This window comes from Ascaphus truei, chromosome 6 (assembly GCF_040206685.1).
Source record: "Ascaphus truei isolate aAscTru1 chromosome 6, aAscTru1.hap1, whole genome shotgun sequence".
Classification (NCBI taxonomy): Eukaryota; Metazoa; Chordata; class Amphibia; order Anura; family Ascaphidae; genus Ascaphus; species Ascaphus truei.
This window is the reverse complement of record NC_134488.1, coordinates 25366586-25393351: the sequence shown is the minus strand read 5'-3', so window position 1 is coordinate 25393351 and position 26766 is coordinate 25366586. Positions and strand designations below refer to the sequence as shown.

Here is a 26766-nt window from a genome sequence, read left to right as displayed (position 1 = left end):
TATAAGACATCTTCCGATGCTGGAAGATGCCTTATGGACCATTCACTTTAATGTAAGTGACCCACGCTAAGCATATGAGTCAAAAGGACCTTTCCCTCTATATCTGCTGCCTGAACCATCGTGTCTGTGCAAACATCCCAGAGCCGAATGCACAGAACTGTATCACTTAAAACGAACGCCTTAGCTCTGCCCAAAATCTCCTGCCATCTCACCACAGGAATTCAATGTCTTCTCAACTCCAGCACCACCTGCTATGCCAGGATAACCCTTAGAAACTCCGCCACTCCTTCTCAGCTTTGGACTGTCAGATCCTCTGCTCTGTCAATACTCCTTCCCTTCCTGCCGAGTCCCTCCCCAGAGCCGCCTGCACCACACATACAGGCCCAGGCAATACAACAGGGTTGGCCAACTGCAGTCCTCAAGGGGGCCACCACAAGATCATGTTTGAAGGATATCCCTACTTCACCATGGCTGGCTCAGTCATTGACTGAACCACTGATAGAGCCCCCCGAGCTGAAGCAGGGATAGCCTGAAAACCCGACCTGTTGGTGGCCCTTGAGGACGGCAGTCGGCCACTCCGGAAATAGAATGTCCTGATATACATGTGTTCACGGTTTCCCCATAAGAGCACGAAGGACTCTACCCCCTGCATGCATTCATAACTCAAATAAGGTCACTAACAGCGTATGGCAATTGTGTCCTGGAGGAACACTCTGCAGCAGAAGCCGGATACGCATTCCACCGTTAGCAGCAAGTTCAATGTAATGTGCTCACGCCGTGCCAAAGTGTTGAGTCAAAAGGATTTTTACCACTGTTAGAGCGAGCTCCATACAAGAGATATTTGTGTCCTAACAAACTGTGCTTTGGCATTCTTGCAACAACAACAAAACAAGCCCAATTGAGGCCATGTTGAGTGTTCAGTGCCCCACAGCAGGGGTGCTCAACGCCTGTCCTCAAGACCCTCCCCAACCGGCCATGTTTTAAGGCTATCCCTGCTTCAGCGCAGGCGGCTCAATCAGTCTCTGCTTCAGTACAGGTCTTCGACTGAGCCACTGATTGAGCCACCTTCGCTGAAGCTGGGATATCCTTAAAACCTGACCTGTTGGGGGATCTTGAGCCCCCCCTGATCTACAGTGTCCATGCTTGAGAAATGTGCTCGTGCTACAGGCTGAACCCTGGCGAAGAACGACCCGTTCCGCGCCGTTAGGCCTTACCTGTACTGTAAGTTATGGGTCAGGAAACAAGATGCGGGTGTAATATCCGCCTGCAGCAGAGTCTTGATTGGGGACTTGAAGGCGTTGTCCGAGTTGGCGCATCGGAAGGCGCTGAAGTCGTGGGTGCCGAGCAGCAGCTGCGCAGCTTCGTGAATCGCGGCCAGGTTCAGACTGTTGGAAAAAACAAACCAGATCACATCGGTGGGATCCAAGCGGAGACGTAAACGGCAGCTTACGGGATGCAGTCAGACAGGTGCGTGTAAAATGCTGCAAACATATATGGAGTGTTAATTGGGTATGTTTGTTGTCAGTCTCTAACTCTATTTAAAAAACGGTGTTCAACCTTGCTCATTTGTAGAGGAAGAGGCAACCACCCGGAAGGTGTAATGTAGTATTATGTAGTATTATGTTGCTCACAAGTACTGTAGCAAGCAAGAGGTTACTGAACCCCAGTTGTATGAGTGTGATAAACATTCTAATCTAACAGGGATCAATGGATTGTTGCTGCAAAACTTACCCTTCCTGTACTGGCCAGCACCGGTGCCTCTCAAACACAGGCATCTGCGCGTAGCAGCATCCCGTCATTATGCGGTATACATAGGTACGAGATAACGCCTTGTACCGAGCATGGAAGTTGTCACTTACACGAATGGCCTTAAGAACACTACATGGGAGGAAACACACACAACAATCTTTCCCAGTGACTTTTCGGATGGCCCTACATATCCATTGAAACACGAGAAAGAGAAGGTTTGAATAAGTAAGTTCCCCAAATAATTATTGGGAAGCTTTATAATATCCTTATCAGTAAAAGGATTGGGCTAGCTGATGGTGTCTATGTAATCCTTGCTCTTGGATACAATCATTCACATCACACTAAAGTTTAAGGTTAGCATTAGGAACAGGAGGTCCAAAGGTTATGTTGGTTCAGTGGTGGACCTTTAGTAGAGAAAAACAAAAAACACAGCGCACAACGCTCATAGTGCATTAAAAATATAATGTTCAATTGTGTAATACAGGTAAGTATAGGCGTACATCAAAAGTGATTTAAGACAGCATTTCAGGGATTGTTACCCAAGCGCCAACCAGGTGTCTCCAGGATGATGTCATCTAGGTTGCCCACAGGTTGATGCCTCTGAATCTTGGGATACACTTCTAGCACCCCTCGGTAGTGTCCGCTTGTCAAAACGAATTTCACCGGTAGGGAGTGATGGCTTGCGGTGATTTACTGTTGAAGAGACCCTTGCGGTTTCGAAACGCGTTGGAATAGATTGCGATTCGATATTCAAGTGAACCAGCACATCCTGAAGTCTACTACCGATGTGAATTTCAAACCGGTGAGGAGATTGAGGCGCGCGATATCCATTGTCGCGGGAGAGTGACGCCACGTATTCCGAGACGGAGAGATGGGCGGCTTCAGGCACGCAGTAAATCACCGCAAGCCAGCACTCACTACCGGTGAAATTCGTTTTGACAAGCGGACACTACCGAGGGGTGCTAGAAGTGTATCCCAAGATTCAGAGGCATCAAGCTGTAGGCAACCTAGATGACATCGTCCTGGAGACACCTGGTTGGCGCTTTGGTAACAATCCCTGAAATGCTGTCTTAAATCACTTTTGATGTACGCCTAATACTCACCTGTATTACACAATTGAACATTATATTTTTAATGCACTATGAGCGAAGTGCGCTGTGTTTGTTGTTTTTCTCTGCTCTAGCTCCAGGGGGTGTTTCAGCCAGCCCTGTTCTCACGGCTGCAGACGCTCATTTCCAATTTACTTATAGGATCACGTAATATCGTTATTATTTGTTTTATCACATTACATCACTTGGTATTTACAGTGGTCAATTTTGAGTTAGATTTTAGTTGCGCACTTTATTCACGTTGGTGGACTTCTAGCGTTGGAGGAGATGGCAAGGCAGTGCTCTGCAACCCAATAAAAGGATTAATGATCATCTGCACTGCCCATACCTCATGTTTTGAGCGGGGTTGTCCCGGGTTTACGCCTAACCCAGCTGTCCCCGGGTGAGGGAGGGTAGTCCCTCTCCTCCTCCTACCAGTTTGCGGATTCTCGGCCGGGGTCTGTAGCTGGCCACGGTGCAGAGAGCTGGGAGCACTGCACGGGCAGGTCAGAGCTTCTCACCGCACCAGCCCTTCTGGCGTGCAGATTATATCTCCCGCTGCTCATCCCTGCTGCGGAACTAGTGTGTAACAGGGTGAGGAGCAGGGAGAGACCATCTGCACACCAGAGGGGTGAGGAGCAGGGAGATACCATCTGCACACCAGAAGGAAGCATCTGAGTGGAGGGGGGCAGGAAGAAGCCATTCTCCCTGAAGGCTCCCCTGCCAACTCCATGCCCATCCCTCATTTCCATGCCTCCCTCCATATCAGTCCCGCACTACCCTACCACCTTCCATGCAAGTCCCTCACTCCCCTGCCACCCTCCATACCAGTCCCTCACTGCCCTGCTGCCCTCCATGCCCATCCCTCACTCCCCTGCCACCTTCCATGCCAGTCCTTCCCCTCCCTGCCAGTCCCTCACTCCCCTGCCACACTCCATGCCCATCCCTCACTCCCCTGCCATCTTCCATGCCAGTCCTTCCCCTCCCTGCCACCCTCCATGCGAGTCCCTCTCTCACCTGCCACCCTCCATGCCAGTCCTTCCCCTCCCTGCCACCCTTCCTGCCAGTCCCTCACTCCCCTGCCACCCTCCATGCCCATCCCTCACTCCCCTGCCACCTTCCATGCCAGTCCTTCCCCTCCCTGCCACCCTCCATGTCAGTCCCTCACACCCCTACCACCCTCCATGCCAGTCCCTCACTCCCCTGCCACCCTCCATGCCAGTCCCTCACTCCCCTGCCACCTCCATGCCAGTCCCTCACTCCCTTGCCACCCTCCATGCCATTCCCTCACTCTCATGCCACCCTCCATGCCAGCTTTTCACCGCCCTGCCGCCCTCCATGCTTGTCCCTCACTTCCCTGCCACCCCCTCAATCGCATGCTCCCCTGCATAGCATCCCCTTACTCCCCTACACCATGCATTCCAGTCCCTCTGCCCCTCCCACCACCCTAAACAGTCACTACTTCCCTGGCCCATGCAAATCCATTGACCCTACAGTACACGCCAGTACCAGACTGTCCTGCCCTATGGCACTGGGGTTTTTTGTGTGCCCCTCTTTGAATGACGTCACTGGTAGGTATGCACGGCATGCCGTGCCATTTGCTTGAAATGTACTGTACTCTGGATTCCCAAACGCAGGTCCCCATTGGCACATATACTGGGCTGTGCCTGCCTCCCCCTTAAGGTAGAATCTGAACAGAAAGTACAATAGTGGGCCGCATGATAATTAGTTGCTATGGGAACCGCGCGGTGTGTGAGTCGCAGTAAGGACAGGAATGTACAGACTTCTGTTGTTCATAATCCAGAAATTATTGCCGCTCCACCTCACCCCTTAGCAGCAATAAACATGCTGTGCGTGGCCCACTTACCCCCTTCCTGGATATCTGTAGTAACCCCTTCCTGGGGGGGGGGGGGGGGAGTCTTCCCATTAACCCCTTAACTGCCCTAGGTACCAAGAAAGGCCTTTCCAACTAGTGTTGCTAACCTCCGCACCCATCTCCCTCCCGGTCAAAGCAAGATGGCTCAGGACTCTAATGCACTTTGTCTTGCAGCGCTTACATTGTCTGGCAGCTGCAGGGTCGGATTCCAGAACGGCGATCTCCTTCTGTAGCTAAAAATGGAGGCTCTGAGAAGGGGTCCCGGGAGCTGCCCTGAGAACGTTCTTCTATGACACCCACACGTGCTTAATGAACACTGACTGTGCCTGTGAGAGGGAAGCGCACCCGCTCTGGCGTTAACTGGTTATAATAAATCTTAGGCCGAGCTCACACACTCCGCTTGCTTGCGAGAGTGCTAGCTCTTACCAATGCGCTACTTCGCTTGCACTGGGCTAACGCATGTAGCAAGCAACTGAAGTATGTCTGACGCGCACGCACGCCGCAACTCCCGAACTATGAGCTCGGCCTTAAAGATAATTCTGCTCTCCGCCAACTGCACTAAACTGACACTTTGCATTCTAACACAGCGGTGCGCAAAATGGGGGGGGGATTTTTTTTTTGGGTGGGGTGGGGGGGGGGGGGACGTGGGCGGTTGCAGAGGCCCGTGCTCATCCCCGAGGCATTTAAATGAAATGCCGGGGGATCGCGTGAGGCCTCTGCAACTAACTTACCGTGGTTCAGACGCATTGCTGTGACGCGTCGCCATGGCAACGCGGCGTAAATTGACGCCACGGTGTCATGCGGAGGGACGGCACACATCCATCTCCATGGCAACAGGGTCACGTGACTTCACGTGACCCCGCTGCGTCATTTAACACTGCCAAACCAGGTACGGGGAGAGTGAGGGGGAGCGGGCAGGGAGGCGCAGCGCCAAAAGTTTGCGCTCCCCTGTCCTAACAAACTGCTTTGGCATTCTTGCAACCTCGACAAAACAAGCTCCATTGAGGTCAAGTTGAGTGTTCAGTGTCCTACAGCAGGGGTGCTCAACTCCGGTCCTCAAGACCCTCCCCACTCCCCAACAGGTCAGGTTCTAAGGACATCCCTGCTTCAGCGCAGGTGGCTCCATCCATCCCTGCTTCAGCACAGGTGGCTCAATCGTACGTAACTTTAAATGAACTAATTAAAAAAAAAAAATACATTTTTTGCACACTATAAAAAAAAACACACAAAGTTATTATATTAAAAAAAAAAGACTTATTTAAAGAAAATTGCAGGTGCTGCTATGGTAACAGAAGGAAAGAGTACAAGGTGCTGAGAAGCTGTATACTGCAAAGAGGAATGCGTAAAGCATACAGCAGCGGGACCAAACCCCAGAATGGAAGCTTCCAATTTACGTGACTTTTTTTCATCTTAAACATATGTCAGAAAAAAATGTGAAAACGTTACAGTATAACGCACTCTGGCCCAGTGAAAACGTTACAGTATAACGCACTCTGGTCCAGTGAAAACGTTACAGTATAACGCGCTCTGGTCCAGTGAAAACGTTACAGTATAACGCGCTCTGGCCCAGTGAAAACGTTACAGTATAACGCACTCTGGTCCAGTGAAAACGTTACAGTATAACGCGCTCTGGTCCAGTGAAAACGTTACAGTATAACGCACTCTGGTCCAGTGAAAACGTTACAGTATAACGCGCTCTGGTAAAGTGAAAACGTTACAGTATAACGCACTCTGCTCCAGTGAAAACGTTACAGTATAACGCACTCTGGTCCAGTGAAAACGTTAAAGTATAACGCACTCTGGTCCAGTGAAAACGTTACAGTATAACGCACTCTGGTCCAGTGAAAACGTTACAGTATAACGCACTCTGGTCCAGTGAAAACGTTACAGTATAACGCGCTCTGGTCCAGTGAAAACGTTACAGTATAACGCACTCTGGTCCAGTGAAAACGTTACAGTATAACGCGCTCTGGTAAAGTGAAAACGTTACAGTATAACGCACTCTGCTCCAGTGAAAACGTTACAGTATAACGCACTCTGGTCCAGTGAAAACGTTAAAGTATAACGCACTCTGGTCCAGTGAAAACGTTACAGTATAACGCACTCTGGTCCAGTGAAAACGTTACAGTATAACGCGCTCTGGGCCAGTGAAAACGTTACAGTATAACGCGCTCTGGTCCAGTGAAAACGTTACAGTATAACGCGCTCTGGTCCAGTGAAAACGTTACAGTATAACGCGCTCTGGTCCAGTGAAAACGTTACAGTATAACGCACTCTGGTCCAGTGAAAACGTTACAGTATAACGCACTCTGGCCCAGTGAAAACGTTACAGTATAACGCACTCTGGTCCAGTGAAAACGTTACAGTATAACGCGCTCTGGTCCAGTGAAAACGTTACAGTATAACGCGCTCTGGTCCAGTGAAAACGTTACAGTATAACGCGCTCTGGTCCAGTGAAAACGTTACAGTATAACGCACTCTGGTCCAGTGAAAACGTTACAGTATAACGCACTCTGGTCCAGTGAAAACGTTACAGTATAACGCACTCTGGTCCAGTGAAAACGTTACAGTATAACGCACTCTGGTCCAGTGAAAACGTTACAGTATAACGCGCTCTGGGCCAGTGAAAACGTTACAGTATAACGCACTCTGGTCCAGTGAAAACGTTACAGTATAACGCGCTCTGGTCCAGTGAAAACGTTACAGTATAACGCGCTCTGGTCCAGTGAAAACGTTACAGTATAACGCACTCTGGTCCAGTGAAAACGTTACAGTATAACGCGCTCTGGTCCAGTGAAAACGTTACAGTATAGCACACTCTGGTCCAGTGAAAACGTTACAGTATAACGCACTCTGGTCCAGTGAAAACGTTACAGTATAACGCGCTCTGGTCCAGTGAAAAAGTTACAGTATAACGCGCTCTTGTCCAGTGAAAACGTTACAGTATAACGCGCTCTGGTCCAGTGAAAACGTTACAGTATAACGCACTCTGGTCCAGTGAAAACGTTACAGTATAACGCGCTCTGGTCCAGTGAAAACGTTACAGTATAACGCACTCTGGTCCAGTGAAAACGTTACAGTATAACGCGCTCTGGTCCAGTGAAAACGTTACAGTATAACGCACTCTGGTCCAGTGAAAACGTTACAGTATAACGCACTCTGGTCCAGTGAAAACGTTACAGTATAACGCACTCTGGTCCAGTGAAAACGTTACAGTATAACGCGCTCTGGTCCAGTGAAAACGTTACAGTATAACGCCCTCTGGTCCAGTGAAAACGTTACAGTATAACGCACTCTGGTCCAGTGAAAACGTTACAGTATAACGCACTCTGGGCCAGTGAAAACGTTACAGTATAACGCGCTCTGGTCCAGTGAAAACGGTAAAGTATAACGCACTCTGGTCCAGTGAAAACGTTACAGTATAACGCACTCTGGTCCAGTGAAAACGTTACAGTATAACGCACTCTGGTCCAGTGAAAACGTTACAGTATAACGCACTCTGGGCCAGTGAAAACGTTACAGTATAACGCGCTCTGGTCCAGTGAAAACGTTACAGTATAACGCACTCTGGTCCAGTGAAAACGTTACAGTATAACGCACTCTGGTCCAGTGAAAACGTTACAGTATAACGCACTCTGGTCCAGTGAAAACGTTACAGTATAACGCACTCTGGTCCAGTGAAAACGTTACAGTATAACGCACTCTGGTCCAGTGAAAACGTTACAGTATAACGCACTCTGGTCCAGTGAAAACGTTACAGTATAACGCGCTCTGGTAAAGTGAAAACGTTACAGTATAACGCGCTCTGGTCCAGTGAAAAGGTTACAGTATAACGCACTCTGGTCCAGTGAAAACGTTACAGTATAACGCGCTCTGGTCCAGTGAAAACGTTACAGTATAACGCACTCTGGGCCAGTGAAAACGTTACAGTATAACGCACTCTGGTCCAGTGAAAACGTTACAGTATAACGCACTCTGGGCCAGTGAAAACGTTACAGTATAACGCGCTCTGGCCCAGTGAAAACGTTACAGTATAACGCACTCTGGTCCAGTGAAAACGTTATAGTATAACGCACTCTGGCCCAGTGAAAACGTTACAGTATAACGCGCTCTGGTCCAGTGAAAACGTTACAGTATAACGCACTCTGGTCCAGTGAAAACGTTACAGTATAACGCACTCTGGTCCAGTGAAAACGTTACAGTATAACGCGCTCTGGTAAAGTGAAAACGTTACAGTATAACGCGCTCTGGTCCAGTGAAAAGGTTACAGTATAACGCACTCTGGTCCAGTGAAAACGTTACAGTATAACGCACTCTGGGCCAGTGAAAACGTTACAGTATAACGCGCTCTGGTCCAGTGAAAACGGTAAAGTATAACGCACTCTGGTCCAGTGAAAACGTTACAGTATAACGCACTCTGGTCCAGTGAAAACGTTACAGTATAACGCGCTCTGGTCCAGTGAAAACGTTACAGTATAACGCACTCTGGTCCAGTGAAAACGTTACAGTATAACGCACTCTGGTCCAGTGAAAACGTTACAGTATAACGCACTCTGGTCCAGTGAAAACGTTACAGTATAACGCGCTCTGGTCCAGTGAAAACGTTACAGTATAACGCCCTCTGGTCCAGTGAAAACGTTACAGTATAACGCACTCTGGTCCAGTGAAAACGTTACAGTATAACGCACTCTGGGCCAGTGAAAACGTTACAGTATAACGCGCTCTGGTCCAGTGAAAACGGTAAAGTATAACGCACTCTGGTCCAGTGAAAACGTTACAGTATAACGCACTCTGGTCCAGTGAAAACGTTACAGTATAACGCACTCTGGTCCAGTGAAAACGTTACAGTATAACGCACTCTGGGCCAGTGAAAACGTTACAGTATAACGCGCTCTGGTCCAGTGAAAACGTTACAGTATAACGCACTCTGGTCCAGTGAAAACGTTACAGTATAACGCACTCTGGTCCAGTGAAAACGTTACAGTATAACGCACTCTGGTCCAGTGAAAACGTTACAGTATAACGCACTCTGGTCCAGTGAAAACGTTACAGTATAACGCACTCTGGTCCAGTGAAAACGTTACAGTATAACGCACTCTGGTCCAGTGAAAACGTTACAGTATAACGCGCTCTGGTAAAGTGAAAACGTTACAGTATAACGCGCTCTGGTCCAGTGAAAAGGTTACAGTATAACGCACTCTGGTCCAGTGAAAACGTTACAGTATAACGCGCTCTGGTCCAGTGAAAAGGTTACAGTATAACGCACTCTGGTCCAGTGAAAACGTTACAGTATAACGCGCTCTGGTCCAGTGAAAACGTTACAGTATAACGCACTCTGGGCCAGTGAAAACGTTACAGTATAACGCACTCTGGTCCAGTGAAAACGTTACAGTATAACGCACTCTGGGCCAGTGAAAACGTTACAGTATAACGCGCTCTGGCCCAGTGAAAACGTTACAGTATAACGCACTCTGGTCCAGTGAAAACGTTATAGTATAACGCACTCTGGCCCAGTGAAAACGTTACAGTATAACGCGCTCTGGTCCAGTGAAAACGTTACAGTATAACGCACTCTGGTCCAGTGAAAACGTTACAGTATAACGCACTCTGGTCCAGTGAAAACGTTACAGTATAACGCGCTCTGGTAAAGTGAAAACGTTACAGTATAACGCGCTCTGGTCCAGTGAAAAGGTTACAGTATAACGCACTCTGGTCCAGTGAAAACGTTACAGTATAACGCACTCTGGGCCAGTGAAAACGTTACAGTATAACGCGCTCTGGTCCAGTGAAAACGGTAAAGTATAACGCACTCTGGTCCAGTGAAAACGTTACAGTATAACGCACTCTGGTCCAGTGAAAACGTTACAGTATAACGCACTCTGGTCCAGTGAAAACGTTACAGTATAACGCACTCTGGGCCAGTGAAAACGTTACAGTATAACGCACTCTGGTCCAGTGAAAACGGTAAAGTATAACGCACTCTGGTCCAGTGAAAACGTTACAGTATAACGCACTCTGGTCCAGTGAAAACGTTACAGTATAACGCACTCTGGTCCAGTGAAAACGTTACAGTATAACGCACTCTGGTCCAGTGAAAACGTTACAGTATAACGCACTCTGGTCCAGTGAAAACGTTACAGTATAACGCGCTCTGGTCCAGTGAAAACGTTACAGTATAACGCACTCTGGTCCAGTGAAAACGGTAAAGTATAACGCACTCTGGTCCAGTGAAAACGTTACAGTATAACGCACTCTGGTCCAGTGAAAACGGTAAAGTATAACGCACTCTGGTCCAGTGAAAACGTTACAGTATAACGCACTCTGGTCCAGTGAAAACGTTACAGTATAACGCACTCTGGTCCAGTGAAAACGTTACAGTATAACGCACTCTGGTCCAGTGAAAACGTTACAGTATAACGCGCTCTGGTCCAGTGAAAACGTTACAGTATAACGCACTCTGGGCCAGTGAAAACGTTACAGTATAACGCGCTCTGGTCCAGTGAAAACGTTACAGTATAACGCGCTCTGGTCCAGTGAAAACGTTACAGTATAACGCACTCTGGTCCAGTGAAAACGTTACAATATAACGCACTCTGGTCCAGTGAAAACGTTACAGTATAACGCACTCTAGGCCAGTGAAAACGTTACAGTATAACGCGCTCTGGTCCAGTGAAAACGTTACAGTATAACGCACTCTGGTCCAGTGAAAACGTTATAGTATAACGCACTCTGGTCCAGTGAAAACGTTACAGTATAACGCGCTCTGGTCCAGTGAAAACGTTACAGTATAACGCGCTCTGGTCCAGTGAAAACGTTATAGTATAACGCACTCTGGTCCAGTGAAAACGTTACAGTATAACGCGCTCTGGTCCAGTGAAAACGTTACAGTATAACGCACTCTGGTCCAGTGAAAACGTTACAGTATAACGCACTCTGGGCCAGTGAAAACGTTACAGTATAACGCACTCTGGTCCAGTGAAAATGTTAAAGTATAACGCACTCTGGTCCAGTGAAAACGTTACAGTATAACGCGCTCTGGTCCAGTGAAAACGTTACAGTATAACGCACTCTGGTCCAGTGAAAAAGTTACAGTATAACGCGCTCTGGTCCAGTGAAAACGTTACAGTATAACGCGCTCTGGTCCAGTGAAAACGTTACAGTATAACGCGCTCTGGTCCAGTGAAAACGTTACAGTATAACGCGCTCTGGTCCAGTGAAAACGTTACAGTATAACGCGCTCTGGTCCAGTGAAAACGTTACAGTATAACGCACTCTGGTCCAGTGAAAACGTTACAGTATAACGCGCTCTGGTCCAGTGAAAACGTTACAGTATAACGCACTCTGGTCCAGTGAAAACGTTACAGTATAACGCGCTCTGGTCCAGTGAAAACGGTACAGTATAACGCACTCTGGTCCAGTGAAAACGTTATAGTATAACGCACTCTGGCCCAGTGAAAACGTTACAGTATAACGCGCTCTGGTCCAGTGAAAACGTTACAGTATAACGCACTCTGGTCCAGTGAAAACGTTACAGTATAACGCGCTCTGGTCCAGTGAAAACGTTACAGTATAACGCACTCTGGTCCAGTGAAAACGTTACAGTATAACGCACTCTGGCCCAGTGAAAACGTTACAGTATAACGCACTCTGGTCCAGTGAAAACGTTACAGTATAACTCACTCTGGTCCAGTGAAAATGTTATAGTATAACGCACTCTGGTCCAGACAACGTTTCAGTGCAATATCTATACCTCCATCAGGATATAACAAATAACACATCTAGGGACTTAAGTAGAAGCCAACAAAAACCACTTCCGCCCCCCCCCCCGAATAAAATGCCAAAGTGCAAGCTCCTCCCCCATCCAGGGTCAAGGGCCATGAATAATGTAATGATCCAAGATAATAATATTTTCCAACCACCTCATTAACAAGGTATGTAAGCCATTAAAAATAATAATAAAAAAATAAATATATATAATATATGATGCACAGTTTTAAGCAGATCTTAAAATTAGGTAAATACAACCTCAGATGAACAACAACACAACATATTACACCGTGTCATCATTTATTTAACAAAAATAAAGCCAAAATGGAGAAGCTATGTGTGAAAAACTAAGTACACCCTTACTGCTTCCATAGGAATTAAGATGCTAAGTAGCAGACAGGTGCTGCTAATCAAATGCCCTTGATTAATTGATCATCAGCAAGTGTGACCACCTCTATAAAAGCCGAAGTTTTAGCAGTTTGGTGCTGTGGAGCATTCAGGTGTGTGTTAACACAAGGAAAATGTGACCCCTGGGCAGTGTGCGTGTGATACTGTGTGTATGATAGTGCTGCCAGCAGTAATGTAGAAGGGGCCAGGCTTGGGAGGAAGTATGATGAGCTCGGTCTTGGACACGCTAAGTTTGAGTCAGCAGAGGGTTATATAGGATGATATAGCGGAGAGACATTCAGAGACTTTGGCCTGTACAGCAGGTGTAAGGTCAAGGTTTGAAAGGTACATTTGTGTGTCATCAGCACAGAGGTGACATTGTACTATGTTGTTTGCTCTTGATGATGAGTTACACAGTACAGCGCAATAAAAGAGACGGTGGGGGGGCTGTGCACGGTGGGCCGCCGAGCGATTGACACGATTAGACTCCTTGCTTTACGCTGCCATTTCGCCTGGCTCACCTGATGGATTCAGGTTGCAAGTGATGGTTCAGCGCTTGCACCAGTACGGTCTCTGTGAACGGGGGTTTCCCTGCTGCCCTCTCGATATCCACGTGAGCCGTGTTACAGATTGCGTGGACCCCGGTGTCTGTGCGACTGGAGATGGAAAACTTGATGCTGCCAACAGGCCTCAGCTTCTGTGCCGCCATCTACGGCCAGAGGTGAAGGGTGAGAAATGGGAAAAGGAAAAGGCCCACGTTACCATAATATGTATGATACAATGACACTAAATCCTCCCTGTAATGCATTGTGCGTGTCTAAAGCAGTAGCCCCTCAAACTGGACTTACACCGGCTTTCTGTCATCTTGACCACTTGGCACAACCTTCTCATGGCTGAATGAGATAGTATTGATTTATTTTACCAGCAGAGAGATATTGGGAATGTATCAAGACAATTTTGGAATATATTGCATCTCCCAGCGTTAATGTTTGTTCTTGGCTTAAATATTTGTCCTGTGAGTCAGCTTGTGGTATAAGAGGTGGCGTTTAGTGGGACGTATGACATTCTACATTGTTTTCTCCATAGCAACACAAAGCCAGGTCTGGCGTGGCATAGGAATCTGCACCAAATGCAGCAAACTTGCTCTCACACCTGATGCAGCTGCAAGGGTTCTTTGCATTGGTATATCGCGCCTGTATATCCCATTTCAGATATGGCTGAAGTCAGGTTTCTCAAACACGCGGCTGCGGCCCACAAAACGCGGCCAGGCGGCCCGCGTGGTCACATGATGCGCGGGAACCCTGCAGGCACCAAGCATGAGGGGCGAGTCTGCCCACCTGATCGCCCCATCAATCACCCTCCCACCCGATCACTGGCCCACATTATCACTCCATCAATCACCGGCCCACCCCATCTATCACCCTCCTGTCCACCCAATCGCCACATAAAGCACCCTCCTCCCCAACAATCACCCGTCTCATTCCATCAATAACCATTTCCATTTCCATTTGATTCCGTCAATCGCCCACCCGCCCCATCAATCAACTCTCCCACCCAATCACCTCAATCAATTACCCGCCCAATCAATCACCGACCCGCTTCATCATTCGCCCTCCCACCTGACGAGAGAGAGAGGGGATGGGGGAGAGAGAGGGGACGGAAAGAGAAGGTATGGTGTGGGGGGGGGGGGGCGGGGGGAAGAGAAGGTATGGTGTGTGGGGGGCGGGGGGAAGAGAAGGTATGGTGTGTGGGGGGAGGGGGGAAGAGAAGGTATGGTGTGTGGGGGGAGGGGGGAAGAGAAGGTATGGTGTGTGGGGGGAGGGGGGAAGAGAAGGTATGGTGTGGGGGGGAATAGAAGGTGAGGGGATGGGGAGAAGGTGAGGGGATGGGGAGGAGAGAGAGGGGATGGGGAGGAGAGAGAGGGGATGGGGATAGAGAGGGAGGGGATGGGGAGAGGGAGGGAGGGGATGGGGGGGTTGGGGGAGAGAGGAGAAAGAGGGTCATGAGGGAGAGAGAGGGAGGATGGGGAGGAGTGGGAGAGAGAAAGAAAGAGAGGTGATGGGGAGAGAGAGATACCAGTGTCATTTACATATTTGTAACAAGATAAGATAAAGAAACAAAATGTACACCTAGTTATAGTGACTATGCAAGTCGCGCCTCAGGCTCCTTTCTTTCCCCTCCCGCCGCGCTGATGATGCGGCCCGAGTCTTGCCGTCGGATTTAAGAGTTGGACCCCCACCTATTCTGAGTTTGACGTGCCTGTCCTGAGCAGCAATACTGTACATGTGACATCAAAATATAACACATAATAGGAATAAGCGCTACAGGCATAATTGTAACTAAAAGGAAAAGGAGCCCCTGCCCCGAAGAGCTTACAATCTAAGCATGTGTGGGATCCCTCTGATCAGACTGCAGTGTTTGTCGGTGTACACCACCCCACCCTTACCTTTTACACTGATCATTGTTTCCTGATCCTCTGATCAATGTGGTTCTGGGAAGGCTGTGCTGGGATTCATCCCGGTGGTCAGACAGAGGTTCGTAGCTAAGCCTCCAATCCCACTGGTATAAAACCAGGGCTGCCTTATTGTCAGTATACATACTAGGAGCGATGCAAGCGTGTGTGAAGGGCAGGGGTGGGCAACGCCAGTCCTCAAGGGCCACCAACAGGTCAGGTTTTAAGGATATCCCTGCTTCAGCACAGGTGGCTCAATCAGTGGCTGAGTCAAAAGACTGAGCGACCTTTGTTGAAGCAGGGACATATCCTTAAAACCTGACCTGTTGGTGGCCCTTGAGGACTGGGGTTACCATCCCCTGGTGTATGGGGTGGGGGCAAGCTTGTAATGCAACCTGCAGTAAATGTTAATCCGTTTGAAGAGCTTACAATCTAATTTGTGGGTTTCCCATCGTCACGCCCAATTATCCCTGTCATCCTTTTTCTGTGCACACATTAGGAAAAGTGAATCCATTGCCACATTACTCTACTTCCATATAGTGCTGACAGTGTGCAAATTGCCGTTTCCTCAAAGAGGAGATCTCTGCCATCGTTTTCAGATGGTGCCATCAACAGAGAGATTAAGTGACTGTCCCGACATCAGACGGAGCTGCTGACCGGGCCTACATCCCACTTCGGCTCCCAAAGCCTCAACCACAAGCTTCTCTTTTCCCCACCAATTCCATCTGCTACCGTGAGTGAAACCGCATGGATGTACCGTTGGAATCCCCATCCCGCGGCTGCCTTCCAGCCCTCCCGCTAATTTTCCATAGATAAGCCTCATGGAGCTTACCCAGTGGGGGGGAAGCGCAGAATAAATGTATACTCTGTAACCAAGACGGCCGGGTTATGCCTGGGAACCAGAACAAAAAAAAAGACTCAATTCTTCCCCCTTCCCTCTGTCTGTGTTGTTTCAGTTTACATGTGGTTCTGATTAAGAAGGAAAGTCGTATTGCTCAGCGGCAGAACAGAAAGCAGATATTCCCCGTGCACTGACTAACGACTGGCTTTCTAGCGCTGCCAGCTTAAATCCCAGTCATTCTTACGCACAAGCACATGTGGCCTGCTGCATGAGGGGTGTAACCCCTTACTCTCTCATCTGGGCGCATACAGTCTTAGTCATGATTACCCAAAATACAGTCTGGTAAAAAAATACGCAACATTCCTTCAGAGATTCTTTAGAGGAAAAAAAAAAAAAATCGGCGTCTTCTTTTAAGTGGCAAAAGGATTAAATCCCCTTAGAGGAAATGAGACCTGTTGTTTTTCAATTTCCCGAAAATGATGCAAAAAATGAATCCTGGCAGATATTTCTGGTGGTTGACCAAAGAATGGTAAGATTCCCTGTGTATATTGATGATGGTTGAATGGTAGAGATCCTGTGTTATTGACATTAGGCCGTGTCCATGCTGCTTGCGCCCGTGCACGCGAGAGAGAGAGAGCTGCGCGATTAATCACATTAGGGTAATGTGATGATTGTGTATAGCGCGCATGCGCGTTGGCCGCAGAGCTGCTTGCAGAGACATCGCTTTTTGTCTGTGACGGCCAGGGTCACGTGAGCGGTTTGTCCAATGAGGGCGAACCAGTTCCGTGATGTCACGGCCACGCCCCCCCGAAACCGCCCCTCCCGCAGTCTTTGATTACCTTTATTGTAAACTAATTACCTAAACTGTTAATCACTTTGTTCTCCCGTGATCGTTCGGCAAATATCCAGCTTCCCTGGGTTCACGTAATGGCCGCCTTTCAGTTTCAATCAATCCTTCAGTCAGTGTGATATTACTACGGTTAACATTGCCTATTGTTACAGTTTGCAGCTCAAACTGCTGAGAACATTGGTAACAAATTATCACAAACAGGAAAGTGTTGCAAAGATCTTGCACTTGAACATGTGCTACAGCTTGCTATAGAAATCAAAGGATGCTCAGTGTATTAAAGCTCATTAAAAATAGCATTACGAGTTGCATTTTTTTAAATGCAGTAAGTATTATTTAATACAGTGATTCCCAACCAGGGTTCAGCGGAGCAGTCCCAGGGGTTCCACCTACAGACACGGGCCGCCCGCACTCACTGTGAGGCCCGCGACGGCTTTCCTTGCTCTTCCCGGCTCTCTCGCTCCACAGCCTGCTCTCAGGACTTCAGGAGCGCGCTCTAGCAGTGCAGCACTTCTGGTGCCTGGTGCTAGCTAGAATGAGAGCGTGCGTGCAGTCCTGCCTGTTCTGCTGCCAGCTCACCGCCACCCCCTGCCGCCTCCTCTGCCGGCAACCGCATGATATCAGTCTCTCCTCCCGCCTCAGGTAGGCATATATGGGGGGGGGGGGTGGTTGTGAGATGCAGGCGGGTGGGTATATGAGGATGATGATGATGATGATGATGAAGCGTGCTGGGGAGATATGACGACGTGGGGTGCTGGGGGAGATATGAGGATGATGATGATGGGTGCTAAGGGAGATATGAGGTTGATGATGAGGGGTGCTGGGAGAGATATGATGATGGGTGCTGGGGGAGATATGATGATGATGATGATTTTACCCGTGCGGACAGATTTTTTCAATACGTATTGGGGGCGTGGGGGTCATTATAAAATGTATTGAGGCAGTGGAGGTCTTTTAAAAATGTATTGGGGCGGCGGGGGTCTTTTTAAAATGTATTGGGGCGGTGGGGGCTTTTTAAAATGTATTGGGGCGTTGGGGGTCTTTTAAAAATGTATTGGGGAGGTGGGGGTCTTTTTCAAATGTATTGGGGCTTTGTGTTTGCTTTTTGAGTGGGAAACATTTACAAAAGCTCCGGCTCTCATGTTTTCTTCCCTTGCTAAACCAGGGGTGCCAAACTTTTCCCCGTGCGTACCCGCCTGCTCTCCTCGGCGCCTCGCGCCCCCCAGGCGTCAAATAATGCGCGGGGGCATGTGACATCACGTTGCCATGGTAACGTGACCCCGCTGCATCATTTGACACCGGGTTACCATGACGACGTGACGCTGGAAGGGTAGGTAAGTGTATTACATAGGCCTTGCACAGACCCCCGGCACTTAATTATTAGTTTTGTTATTTCGGCTGTGTAGTAAAATAAATTCAAGTTACAGTTAAATAATGAATATGGTTTTAAAGTGCAGTCTGTCAGCTTTCATTTGAGGGTATTCACATCCAAATTGGAGGAAGGGTTTAGGAATCACATCTCTTTAATATGTAGCCCCCTCTTTTTCAAGGGACCAAAAGTAATTGGGACCAAAAGTGTGGTCTATTCCTTCGTTATTTCATCATCAATTAAGCAGGTAAAAGGTCTGGAGTTGATTCCAGGTGTTGCATTCGCATTTGGAAGCTGTTGCTGTGAACCCACAACATGTGGTCAAAGGAGCTCTCAATGCAAGTGAAACAAGGCATCCTTAGGCTGAAAAAAAAGAGAATCCATCAGAGAGATAGCAGGAACATTAGGAGCGGCCAAATCAACAGTTTGGTACATTCTGAGGGGAAAAAAACGCACTGGTGAGCTCAGCAACACAAAAAGGCCTGGACGTCCACGGAAGACAACAGTGGTGGATGATAGTAGGATCCTTTCCATGGTAAAGAAAAACCCCTTCACAACATCCAGCCAAGTGAAGAACACTCTCCAGGAGGTAGGCATATCATTATCCAAGTCTACCATAAAGAGAAGACTTCAGGAGAGCAAATACAGATGGTTCACCACAAGGTGCAAACCATTCATAAGCCTCAAGAATAGAAAGGCCAGATTAGACTTTGCCAAACAATATCTAAAAAGCCAGCCCAGTTCTGGAACAGCATTCTTTGGACAGAAGTAACTGAGATCAACCTATACCAGAATGATGGGAAGAAAAAAGTATGGAGAAGGTTTGGAACGGCTCAAGATCCGAAGCATACCACATCATCTGTAAAACACGGTGGAGGCAATGTGATGGCATGGGCATGCATGGCTTACAATGGTACTGGGTCACTAGAGTTTATTGATGATGTGACAGAAGACAGAAGCAGCCGGATTAATTCTGAAGTGTATAGGGATATACAGTATTGTCTGCTCAGATTCAGCCAAATTCAGCAAAGTTGATTGGACGGCGCTTCACTTTACAGATGGGCAATGAACAAAAAACATACTGTGAAAACAAACCAGGAGTTTTTTAAGGCAAAGAAGTGGAATATTCTGCAATGGCCGAGTCAATCACCTGATCTCAACCCGATCGAGCATGCATTTCACTTGCTGAAGACAAAACTTAAGGCAGAAAGACCCACGAACAAACAACAACTGAAGACAGCTGCAGTAAAGACCTGGCAAAGCATCACAAAGGAGGAAACCCAGCGTTTGGTGATGTCCATGCGTTCCAGATTTCAAGCAGTCATTGCCTGCAAAGGATTCTCGACAAAGTATTACAAATGAACATTTTATTTATGATTGTGTTAATTTGTCCAATTACATTTGAGCCCCTGAAATAAGGGGACTGTGTATGAAAATGGTTGCAATTCCTAAAGTTTCATACAATATTTTTGTTCAACCCCTTGAATTAAAGCTGAAAGTCTGCACTTCTATTGCATCTCGGTTGTTTCATTTCAAATCCATTGTGGTGGCGTACAGAGCCAAAATTATGAAAATTGTGTCAGTGTCCAATTATTTCCGGACCTGTGTGTGTGTGTGTGTGTGTGTGTGTGTGTGTGTGTGTGTGTGTGTGTGTGTGTATGTATATATATGTATATATATATATATATATATGTATGTATGTATGTATGTATGTATGTATGTATGTATGTATGTATGTATATATATATATATATATATATATATATATATATATATATATATATATATATATCTAGGGAAAAAACAAAAAGAAACCAGGCGCACTCCTAGTGTATTAAAGGTTCAACAATTTTTATAGGACTGGAACAATATAAAATGTGCACTCACAAACGAAGCTAGAACATCAGCATTTATGACAATAATCTCAAACCCAGCATCATCCACCACTGTTGTCTTCCGTGGACGTCCAGGCCTTTTTGTGTTGCAGAGCTCAACAGAGCGTTTTTTTTCTCAGATTGTACCAAACTGTTGATTTGGCCACTCCTAATGTTCCTGCTATCTCTCTGATGGATTTTCTTTTTTTGCAGCCTAAGGATGCCCTGTTTCACTTGCATTGAGAGCTCCTTTGACCGCATGTTGTGGGTTCACAGCAACAGCTTCCAGATGCGAATGCCACACCTGGAATCAACTCCAAACCTTTTACCTGCTTAATTGATGATGAAATAACGAAGGAATAGCCCACACCTGTCCATGAAACAGCTTTTGAGTCAATTGTCCAATTACTTTTGGTCCCTTGAATAAGAGGGGGCTACATATTAAAGAGATGGAGTTCATAAACCCTTCCTCCAATTTGGATGTGAATACCCTCAAACTAAAGCTGATAGACTGCACTTTAAGCCCATATTCATTATTTAACGGTAACTTGAATTTATTTTGCTACACAGCCAAAGTAACAAAACTTGTATTTGTGTCCAATTATTTCCGGACCTAACTATATATATATATATTTCTTTTTCACAGGAAATAAACAAGTACACATTTTAAGTGTGGTCGGGTCTTTTTTTATCCGGCACGTCTGTTCCTTTTTATCTAGCGGAATCAATGAATACATTTCATATTTTTCGCTCCCACTACAGGTGTATATCTTTATTTATATAACGGCATTCATGTACACCGCGCTTCACAGCACGTGACACAATAGTATCGCACATAATGGGAACAAGCGCTTCAGACATTAACGTAACAATAGGAAAAGGCGTTCCTGCCCTGAAGAGCTTACAACTGCATGTGCTACTTCCTGTCATTCCAGCCCCTGCCACTTCTGTGGTACCTGGAACAGCTGGGGGGCTGAAGCTGGGTAGCTCAATAAAGGCCCCCCACCGGCGGGGAAGGGGTTAGTAAAACATGTGCGTGTCGCTGGGCGGGCTGCTCCGCTCCGGTTCCACGTCCAGCGCTGGCTCGGCAGCTGGCCTCAGCTTTTGGAATCGCCGCGGCTTCCCACAATCGCTTGGCTTTGCGAGCCATCGGCCGCCCGGGCTGAGAGCAGCACATGTGGAATTGATAAGGCGTCACAGGAGCGTGAGGGGGGAACCTGACAACACGTTTGGGAGGGGGGGGACGGCCCACATCTTCCGTCACGCTTCTGTGCCTCCCGCAGACCAGCACACATCAATGAAGGGGGAAGGAGGGGGGGGCGAGGAATTGTGTTTCAACACTTGGTTGTGTGTACTGGTTACACAAAAGATAAATTAGTGCACAGTATATACTCACACGCGGGTACATTGGGCGTGTTGAGGGAGACTTTGCTGAGCAGTATGAAGAAGTAGGGTTAAAAGGGGCTGCCTGCCCTGGGGGAACTAGCGGCAGTGACATGTTTAACACTTTCACTGACAGAGAGGGACCAGGAACTATGTAACCCTTTCACTGCCAGATGTGCACCTGGCAGTGAAAGGGTTACATAGTAACATAGTAGATGAGGTTGAGAAAAAAAGGCATGTGTCCATCAAGTTCCACCAATGTTACATTTACACAACAGATACCCGTCCTGTATTTGGATTTCCAGTATTTTGTCATTAGGTCAGCTGTAGATAAATGACAACAAAAAAATCAGTACTGTATATGTATTTTTTTAAATTTTAAATGTTTACCATTTCCATGGTAAATAAATGATATTGGTGCCATTTCTTCGGGCCTCTTAGCAAATAAATTGCGATTCCTTCATTAGCCAAGCAGTTAAGCCCCAGCAGCTGGTGAGCGTGAGTTTAGCGGACCCAAAGAAAAGGAAAACACCGGTTTTGTTTTTTTTCACAGGACACAAATAAGTTAAATTGTTACGTGTGGGCGATGAAATCTTTCTACGGACATCCTATGACACAGATCATTTGTACCGGGTCCCTTAAAATCCGGCAACGGCACAGTAATCGTTAAATAATACAATGTGTGCCCTCTCTGGCCCTTATTCTATAAGCCATCTTCACCGTGGTGAAGACTATTTAGGTCCCAATCCTTTGAACGGAGCTTAACACTACTCCAGCACCGGGAAGTAGCTTTGCAGCTGATTGAATAGGGTCCTATGTCACTATCTCCACCTTCATAAATGACCCGCCCAAAAAAAACGGCGTTTCCGTTGACTATCCCCAACTTATTCTCTCCTATATACTGTAAGCTTCTTACAACATGGGGACACAGGGGGGCTGCATTCTCATATTCTGGAGGATTGCCTCACTCATCTAGACTGGAGAAAGAATGCTACATGGCTTGGCTCCGAGATCTGAACTCCGAGGCCCCCGCAGCTCTGACGAAGCCAGGATTTCATGTGCCAGCACCGGCCTTGCTGCTGCTCAGCGCCTTCATAAAATATTAATGCTATCCATCAACATGCCCGAGTGACAGGTCCCAAGGGCACCGGGAGGCCCTTTAATAAATGTTTGCTCAGCAAAAAGGTTCTCTGCGTCCCGTCCCCCCCCCCCCCCCCCCCTCCCACTGGAAATTGATTACTGTACTTCCAGGCTTTTCCATCTCCATTTGACTTACTCGCTTGTAATGGAAATGCCACAAACAGCACAGAATTTGAATCGAGGTTTACGGGCAGCGCATACAAGTGTCCGTAATCACACACGGATAACAGGAACCTGTATCTCTCACAGACACCTCGTGAGCACAAGCCTTTACCTTCACTCTCACGCAAGTATGAGAAGAAGGGTGGGGGGGCCGTGTTGGTCCTTTCTTCCATGTAGTCAGTAACACAGGAGGGAGAGGGAGAGGGAGGAGGGGGTATGATGCTTTTTATTGGACCAACAAGTAGTTGATGTTACAAATTTTCGAACCTCTCTGGGTCCTTCATTGGGTTACCCTGACCCTGAGAAGTTCCAAAGCTTGTTACATATCAACTACTTGTTGGTCCAATAAAAGGTATCATACCCGCTTACTCCCTCTCCCTCCTGTGTTACTATAAGAATGAGAGACATTTGTCCATCCACCCGACGCATTAGACAAACATACTCTCTCTGGTGTCTCATCAAGAAATCGCATGAACATTTATTTCCCTGCACTCATGGACACGTTAGGGATATATAATTATCTATGTGCTCCAGGTGAGACATCACGGACACATACCTGATGTTGGCCATCTCCTCTTACCTATTGAAATTGAGGCATCTAGGAGACGTACCTCTCCTATACTTATCTTAGCAATACAGATATCAGGAACGCGTACCTTCTACCGATCTTAAAGTGGCATCAACATCCCAGCATCTAACAGGGAAACATAACACAGATCACATCGCAGAGACATCTGGACTATACACCTCGCTATGCGAATCCTCAGAGAACCCTACTTTAAACCGTTTTTACCAAGGCATCAGGGTTGCATGGCTATCAGTCCCTAGTAGGGTGTTATTCATCAAGCTCCGTTATGGGCTAAACCCCCAGACCGGGCGTTAACTCGTATTCAACTCAATGGGAGACGACGCCTGTTTCGGGTGCCTTAGAGTAGAGCGTGACGGCTCGATGAATCTGGGAGATGGGGAGGCCTCTGGGACATTTACCTCCCACTCATCCTCACATCGCAGACCCTACATCTCAGCTTGCACAGACAAAGGGGGTCAGTCTACATCTGCTGACGTGACCATTTGGGACGTTTTTCGGCTCCAAGTCGCCAATGAATAAATTTGCACCCCAAACCGTCCCGGAAGGCAGCGTCGGCAGATATAGAACTAGGGCCTATGGATAGATGCCATATCGGGGATCAAAGCACAGAGGGGCTGGTGCCTCTTTAAAACGTTTGCTGCCGGCTCAAGCATACAGGACACATTTCCCCGTGCGGTTTTAATAAGAGCTTCCACCTCAGCAGATCCTGGCCACGGCCCAGATTCCACATGAAAGCTCAGGGCATATTGTCTGATTGTGTTTGAGATCGGAGCTCTACGCCAGTGACAAAAAACAAAAGCATCTAAAGTTATTACGTCCCCCGGTCTTTTCAGCACAAAGTTAGTGAACATAGAGACACATAATACAACTGAAGCCTTTCACTGTGGGTCTAAAAAAGGCTCTCCCTGAACGGCGGTACATATAGACGCATGATCAGCTTCATGACTAAGGCTTATAGTCTTGGGACTCTGGATTTCATTAGAATTAGTCACCCCCCAACACCTCCCATTGAACCCTTAAGTCAGCAATCCCGTCTAAGTAAGCCAACATTTTTTTTTTTTTTTTACAGGGTTGACAACAAGGGGGGGGTCTTTCCGAGCTCAATTGGGCTATTCTCAGCTTGGGACCACACGGTTCCCGAGACACTTACTAGTTAAGTTACTGGTATTACTTCCTGGTTTTTAAGGGGGGGTTTAAGTGGTCATCCAATTGGAAGCCACCGCCAATAGGTCCAAGATTTGGCAGCCATTTTGTTTCCCCTGGAGGGAGTTAAACCTGGCATCTTCAACGGTTAGTATTTCGGGACCCCCAGGCTTAAAAATAGCATGGTTCCCACCCTGCAAAAAAAAAAAAATTGGGAGAGAGTGGGGTGCTAAAGAAAGAAAGAAAGAAAAGGAGTAGGGAAGATTCCTGCTTTAAACATGAAGCAATGCCCAGCAAGAGACCTCAAAAGCAAAGAGGTTCACGTCATTTAGCAACACATCCCAGCAGCTGCTCCTCAACACTATGTTTCACACTCATTTACACTTTCTTATATGCTCTCACGGCTAAAATTGGAACTATAATCATTCAGAGACACAGGATCCCATTTGTACAATGAAAAAAGGAACGTATAAGGGACGCCCTCAAAGATACAAACTTAAAATAGTATAAATCATAATTATAATAATAAATGTTTAAAAAAAAAGAATATATATATATATATGTAGCCCTGTCTGGTTTGGGCTAATACGTCTGCCCTCCTCCTGGCAGTAATCCCTGGTAATGGCAGGTTAGCCAGCAGTGATCATGGGGTTTCCCCACCTCTCTGCATCCCAGTGAGTCACATAGAAGGTAGTGTAATCAGGCCTGGTGTCCAATCAGGGGTTAGGGGCTGGTTCTTACTGGATCTGTACTTAAGGGGCTGTACTTCCTGAATTTAGTCAGTTGCCTCTACTGTGGGAGAGGCTGGTCTACCCGAGAGCAGGGTGCAGGGCTCTGCACACTGTGTGCCCTCCCTTAGGGGGAGCGGTGGGAGACTGTTCCCCTTACTCTACCAGAGAGTAAGGGAAGAGCTAGGACTACTCCTGGTGCCCGCTGGCTGGGAGTGTAGTCCAGGGACATCCTGAGGGTGCAGGCCCTAGTTCTGCTGAGTGACTGCTGTGCTGTGTGTATAGTGAATAAAGACCTATTGTTTAATATACTTCTGTCCTGAGATTGAAATCTATGAGGGAGAAGGAGAGAGAGACTCTCAAGCAGGGATTTCTCCCCTTATCCTGGGGGCTGCAAGAGATGGAGGCGCTGTCACCGTGAGTACGAGTCAGGTTATACCCCAGAAGCCTGTCTTGTTGCTATTCCCAACCATCATGCGGGAGACTCAGGGCTACTGTTTATCAGCAGGTATGCACCACACTACTCCAAGTAACCAGCGTAGCATTTACCATGAAAGACCCTATCTGCGATTTGGGGGGCGGGAAACAAGTTTACATATATATAAATGTCAGTGAAAGTAAGGCACTCCTATAGTACACAGTGTCAAGGTGTTATGAATGTGAAAAGGAAAAGCCAAATTGATCCAGTACACTTGGACTTCTTCAACGAGTGGAGTTAATTTACACGGTGATGCAGAGATATATTGATGTAGGCTTGTAAATTTAAGACAACTGATACATTTACATTTGTTTCACATGTAACAAAAGAACAGTATTCTATTAAACAACATGTCACCTGTAAAACGGATCATGTTATATACATGATCACATGTCCATGTGGACTCCAATACATCGGCAAAACATCAAGAGATGTAAGAGTTAGAATTCTAGAACATCTAGGAAATATAAGAAGAGGGCTAACTACCCATCTTCTATCTGAACATTTTATAAACTACCATCAAGGAAATACCACAGGACTTACATTTACAATTTTGGAACATGTATTACCCCATTGGAGGGGAGGGGATCGTAATATTTTACTTACCAAAAGGGAGACATATTGGATCTTCACTATGAAAACCCTAACCCCTAAGGGACTTAATGTTGATATTGAATTGGGAGTATTTCTTTGAAATTAAAATAATTAATATAATTTAGGAATATATATGTATTTTTGCTACAATGTATTTTTGCTACAATGTATTTTTGATAATATCCTATGGATATTAATTATGGTTTTTTTGCCTCTTTTTTTCTACCTCTCTATCCGAGATATACCACAATCGTCGCTATTAAAGTCATTTTATTTCAGTTAGAAAAATGTTATTTGAG

General features: G+C 47.0%; 1 protein-coding gene across 8 annotated transcripts in view; it reads right to left on the bottom strand.

Annotated features, from left to right (window-relative positions):
* PUSL1 (pseudouridine synthase like 1) overlaps window positions 1–26766 on the bottom strand; it is a 96474-nt gene that overhangs the window by 20695 nt on the left and 49013 nt on the right. For 5 of the 8 annotated variants that reach the window (XM_075603672.1, XM_075603670.1, XM_075603671.1 and 2 more), the window contains 3 exons: window positions 13389–13576; window positions 1732–1878; window positions 1215–1385 (listed from right to left, as the gene is read on the bottom strand). In XM_075603672.1, coding sequence (XP_075459787.1) covers window positions 1215–1385; window positions 1732–1878; window positions 13389–13576 — 506 coding nt within the window. Of the gene's footprint in view, window positions 1–1214; window positions 1386–1731; window positions 1879–13388; window positions 13577–15313; window positions 15461–23591; window positions 23630–26766 lie in introns of those variants that run through there. The other 3 variants (XM_075603675.1, XM_075603676.1, XM_075603677.1) reach the window with 3 other exon arrangements.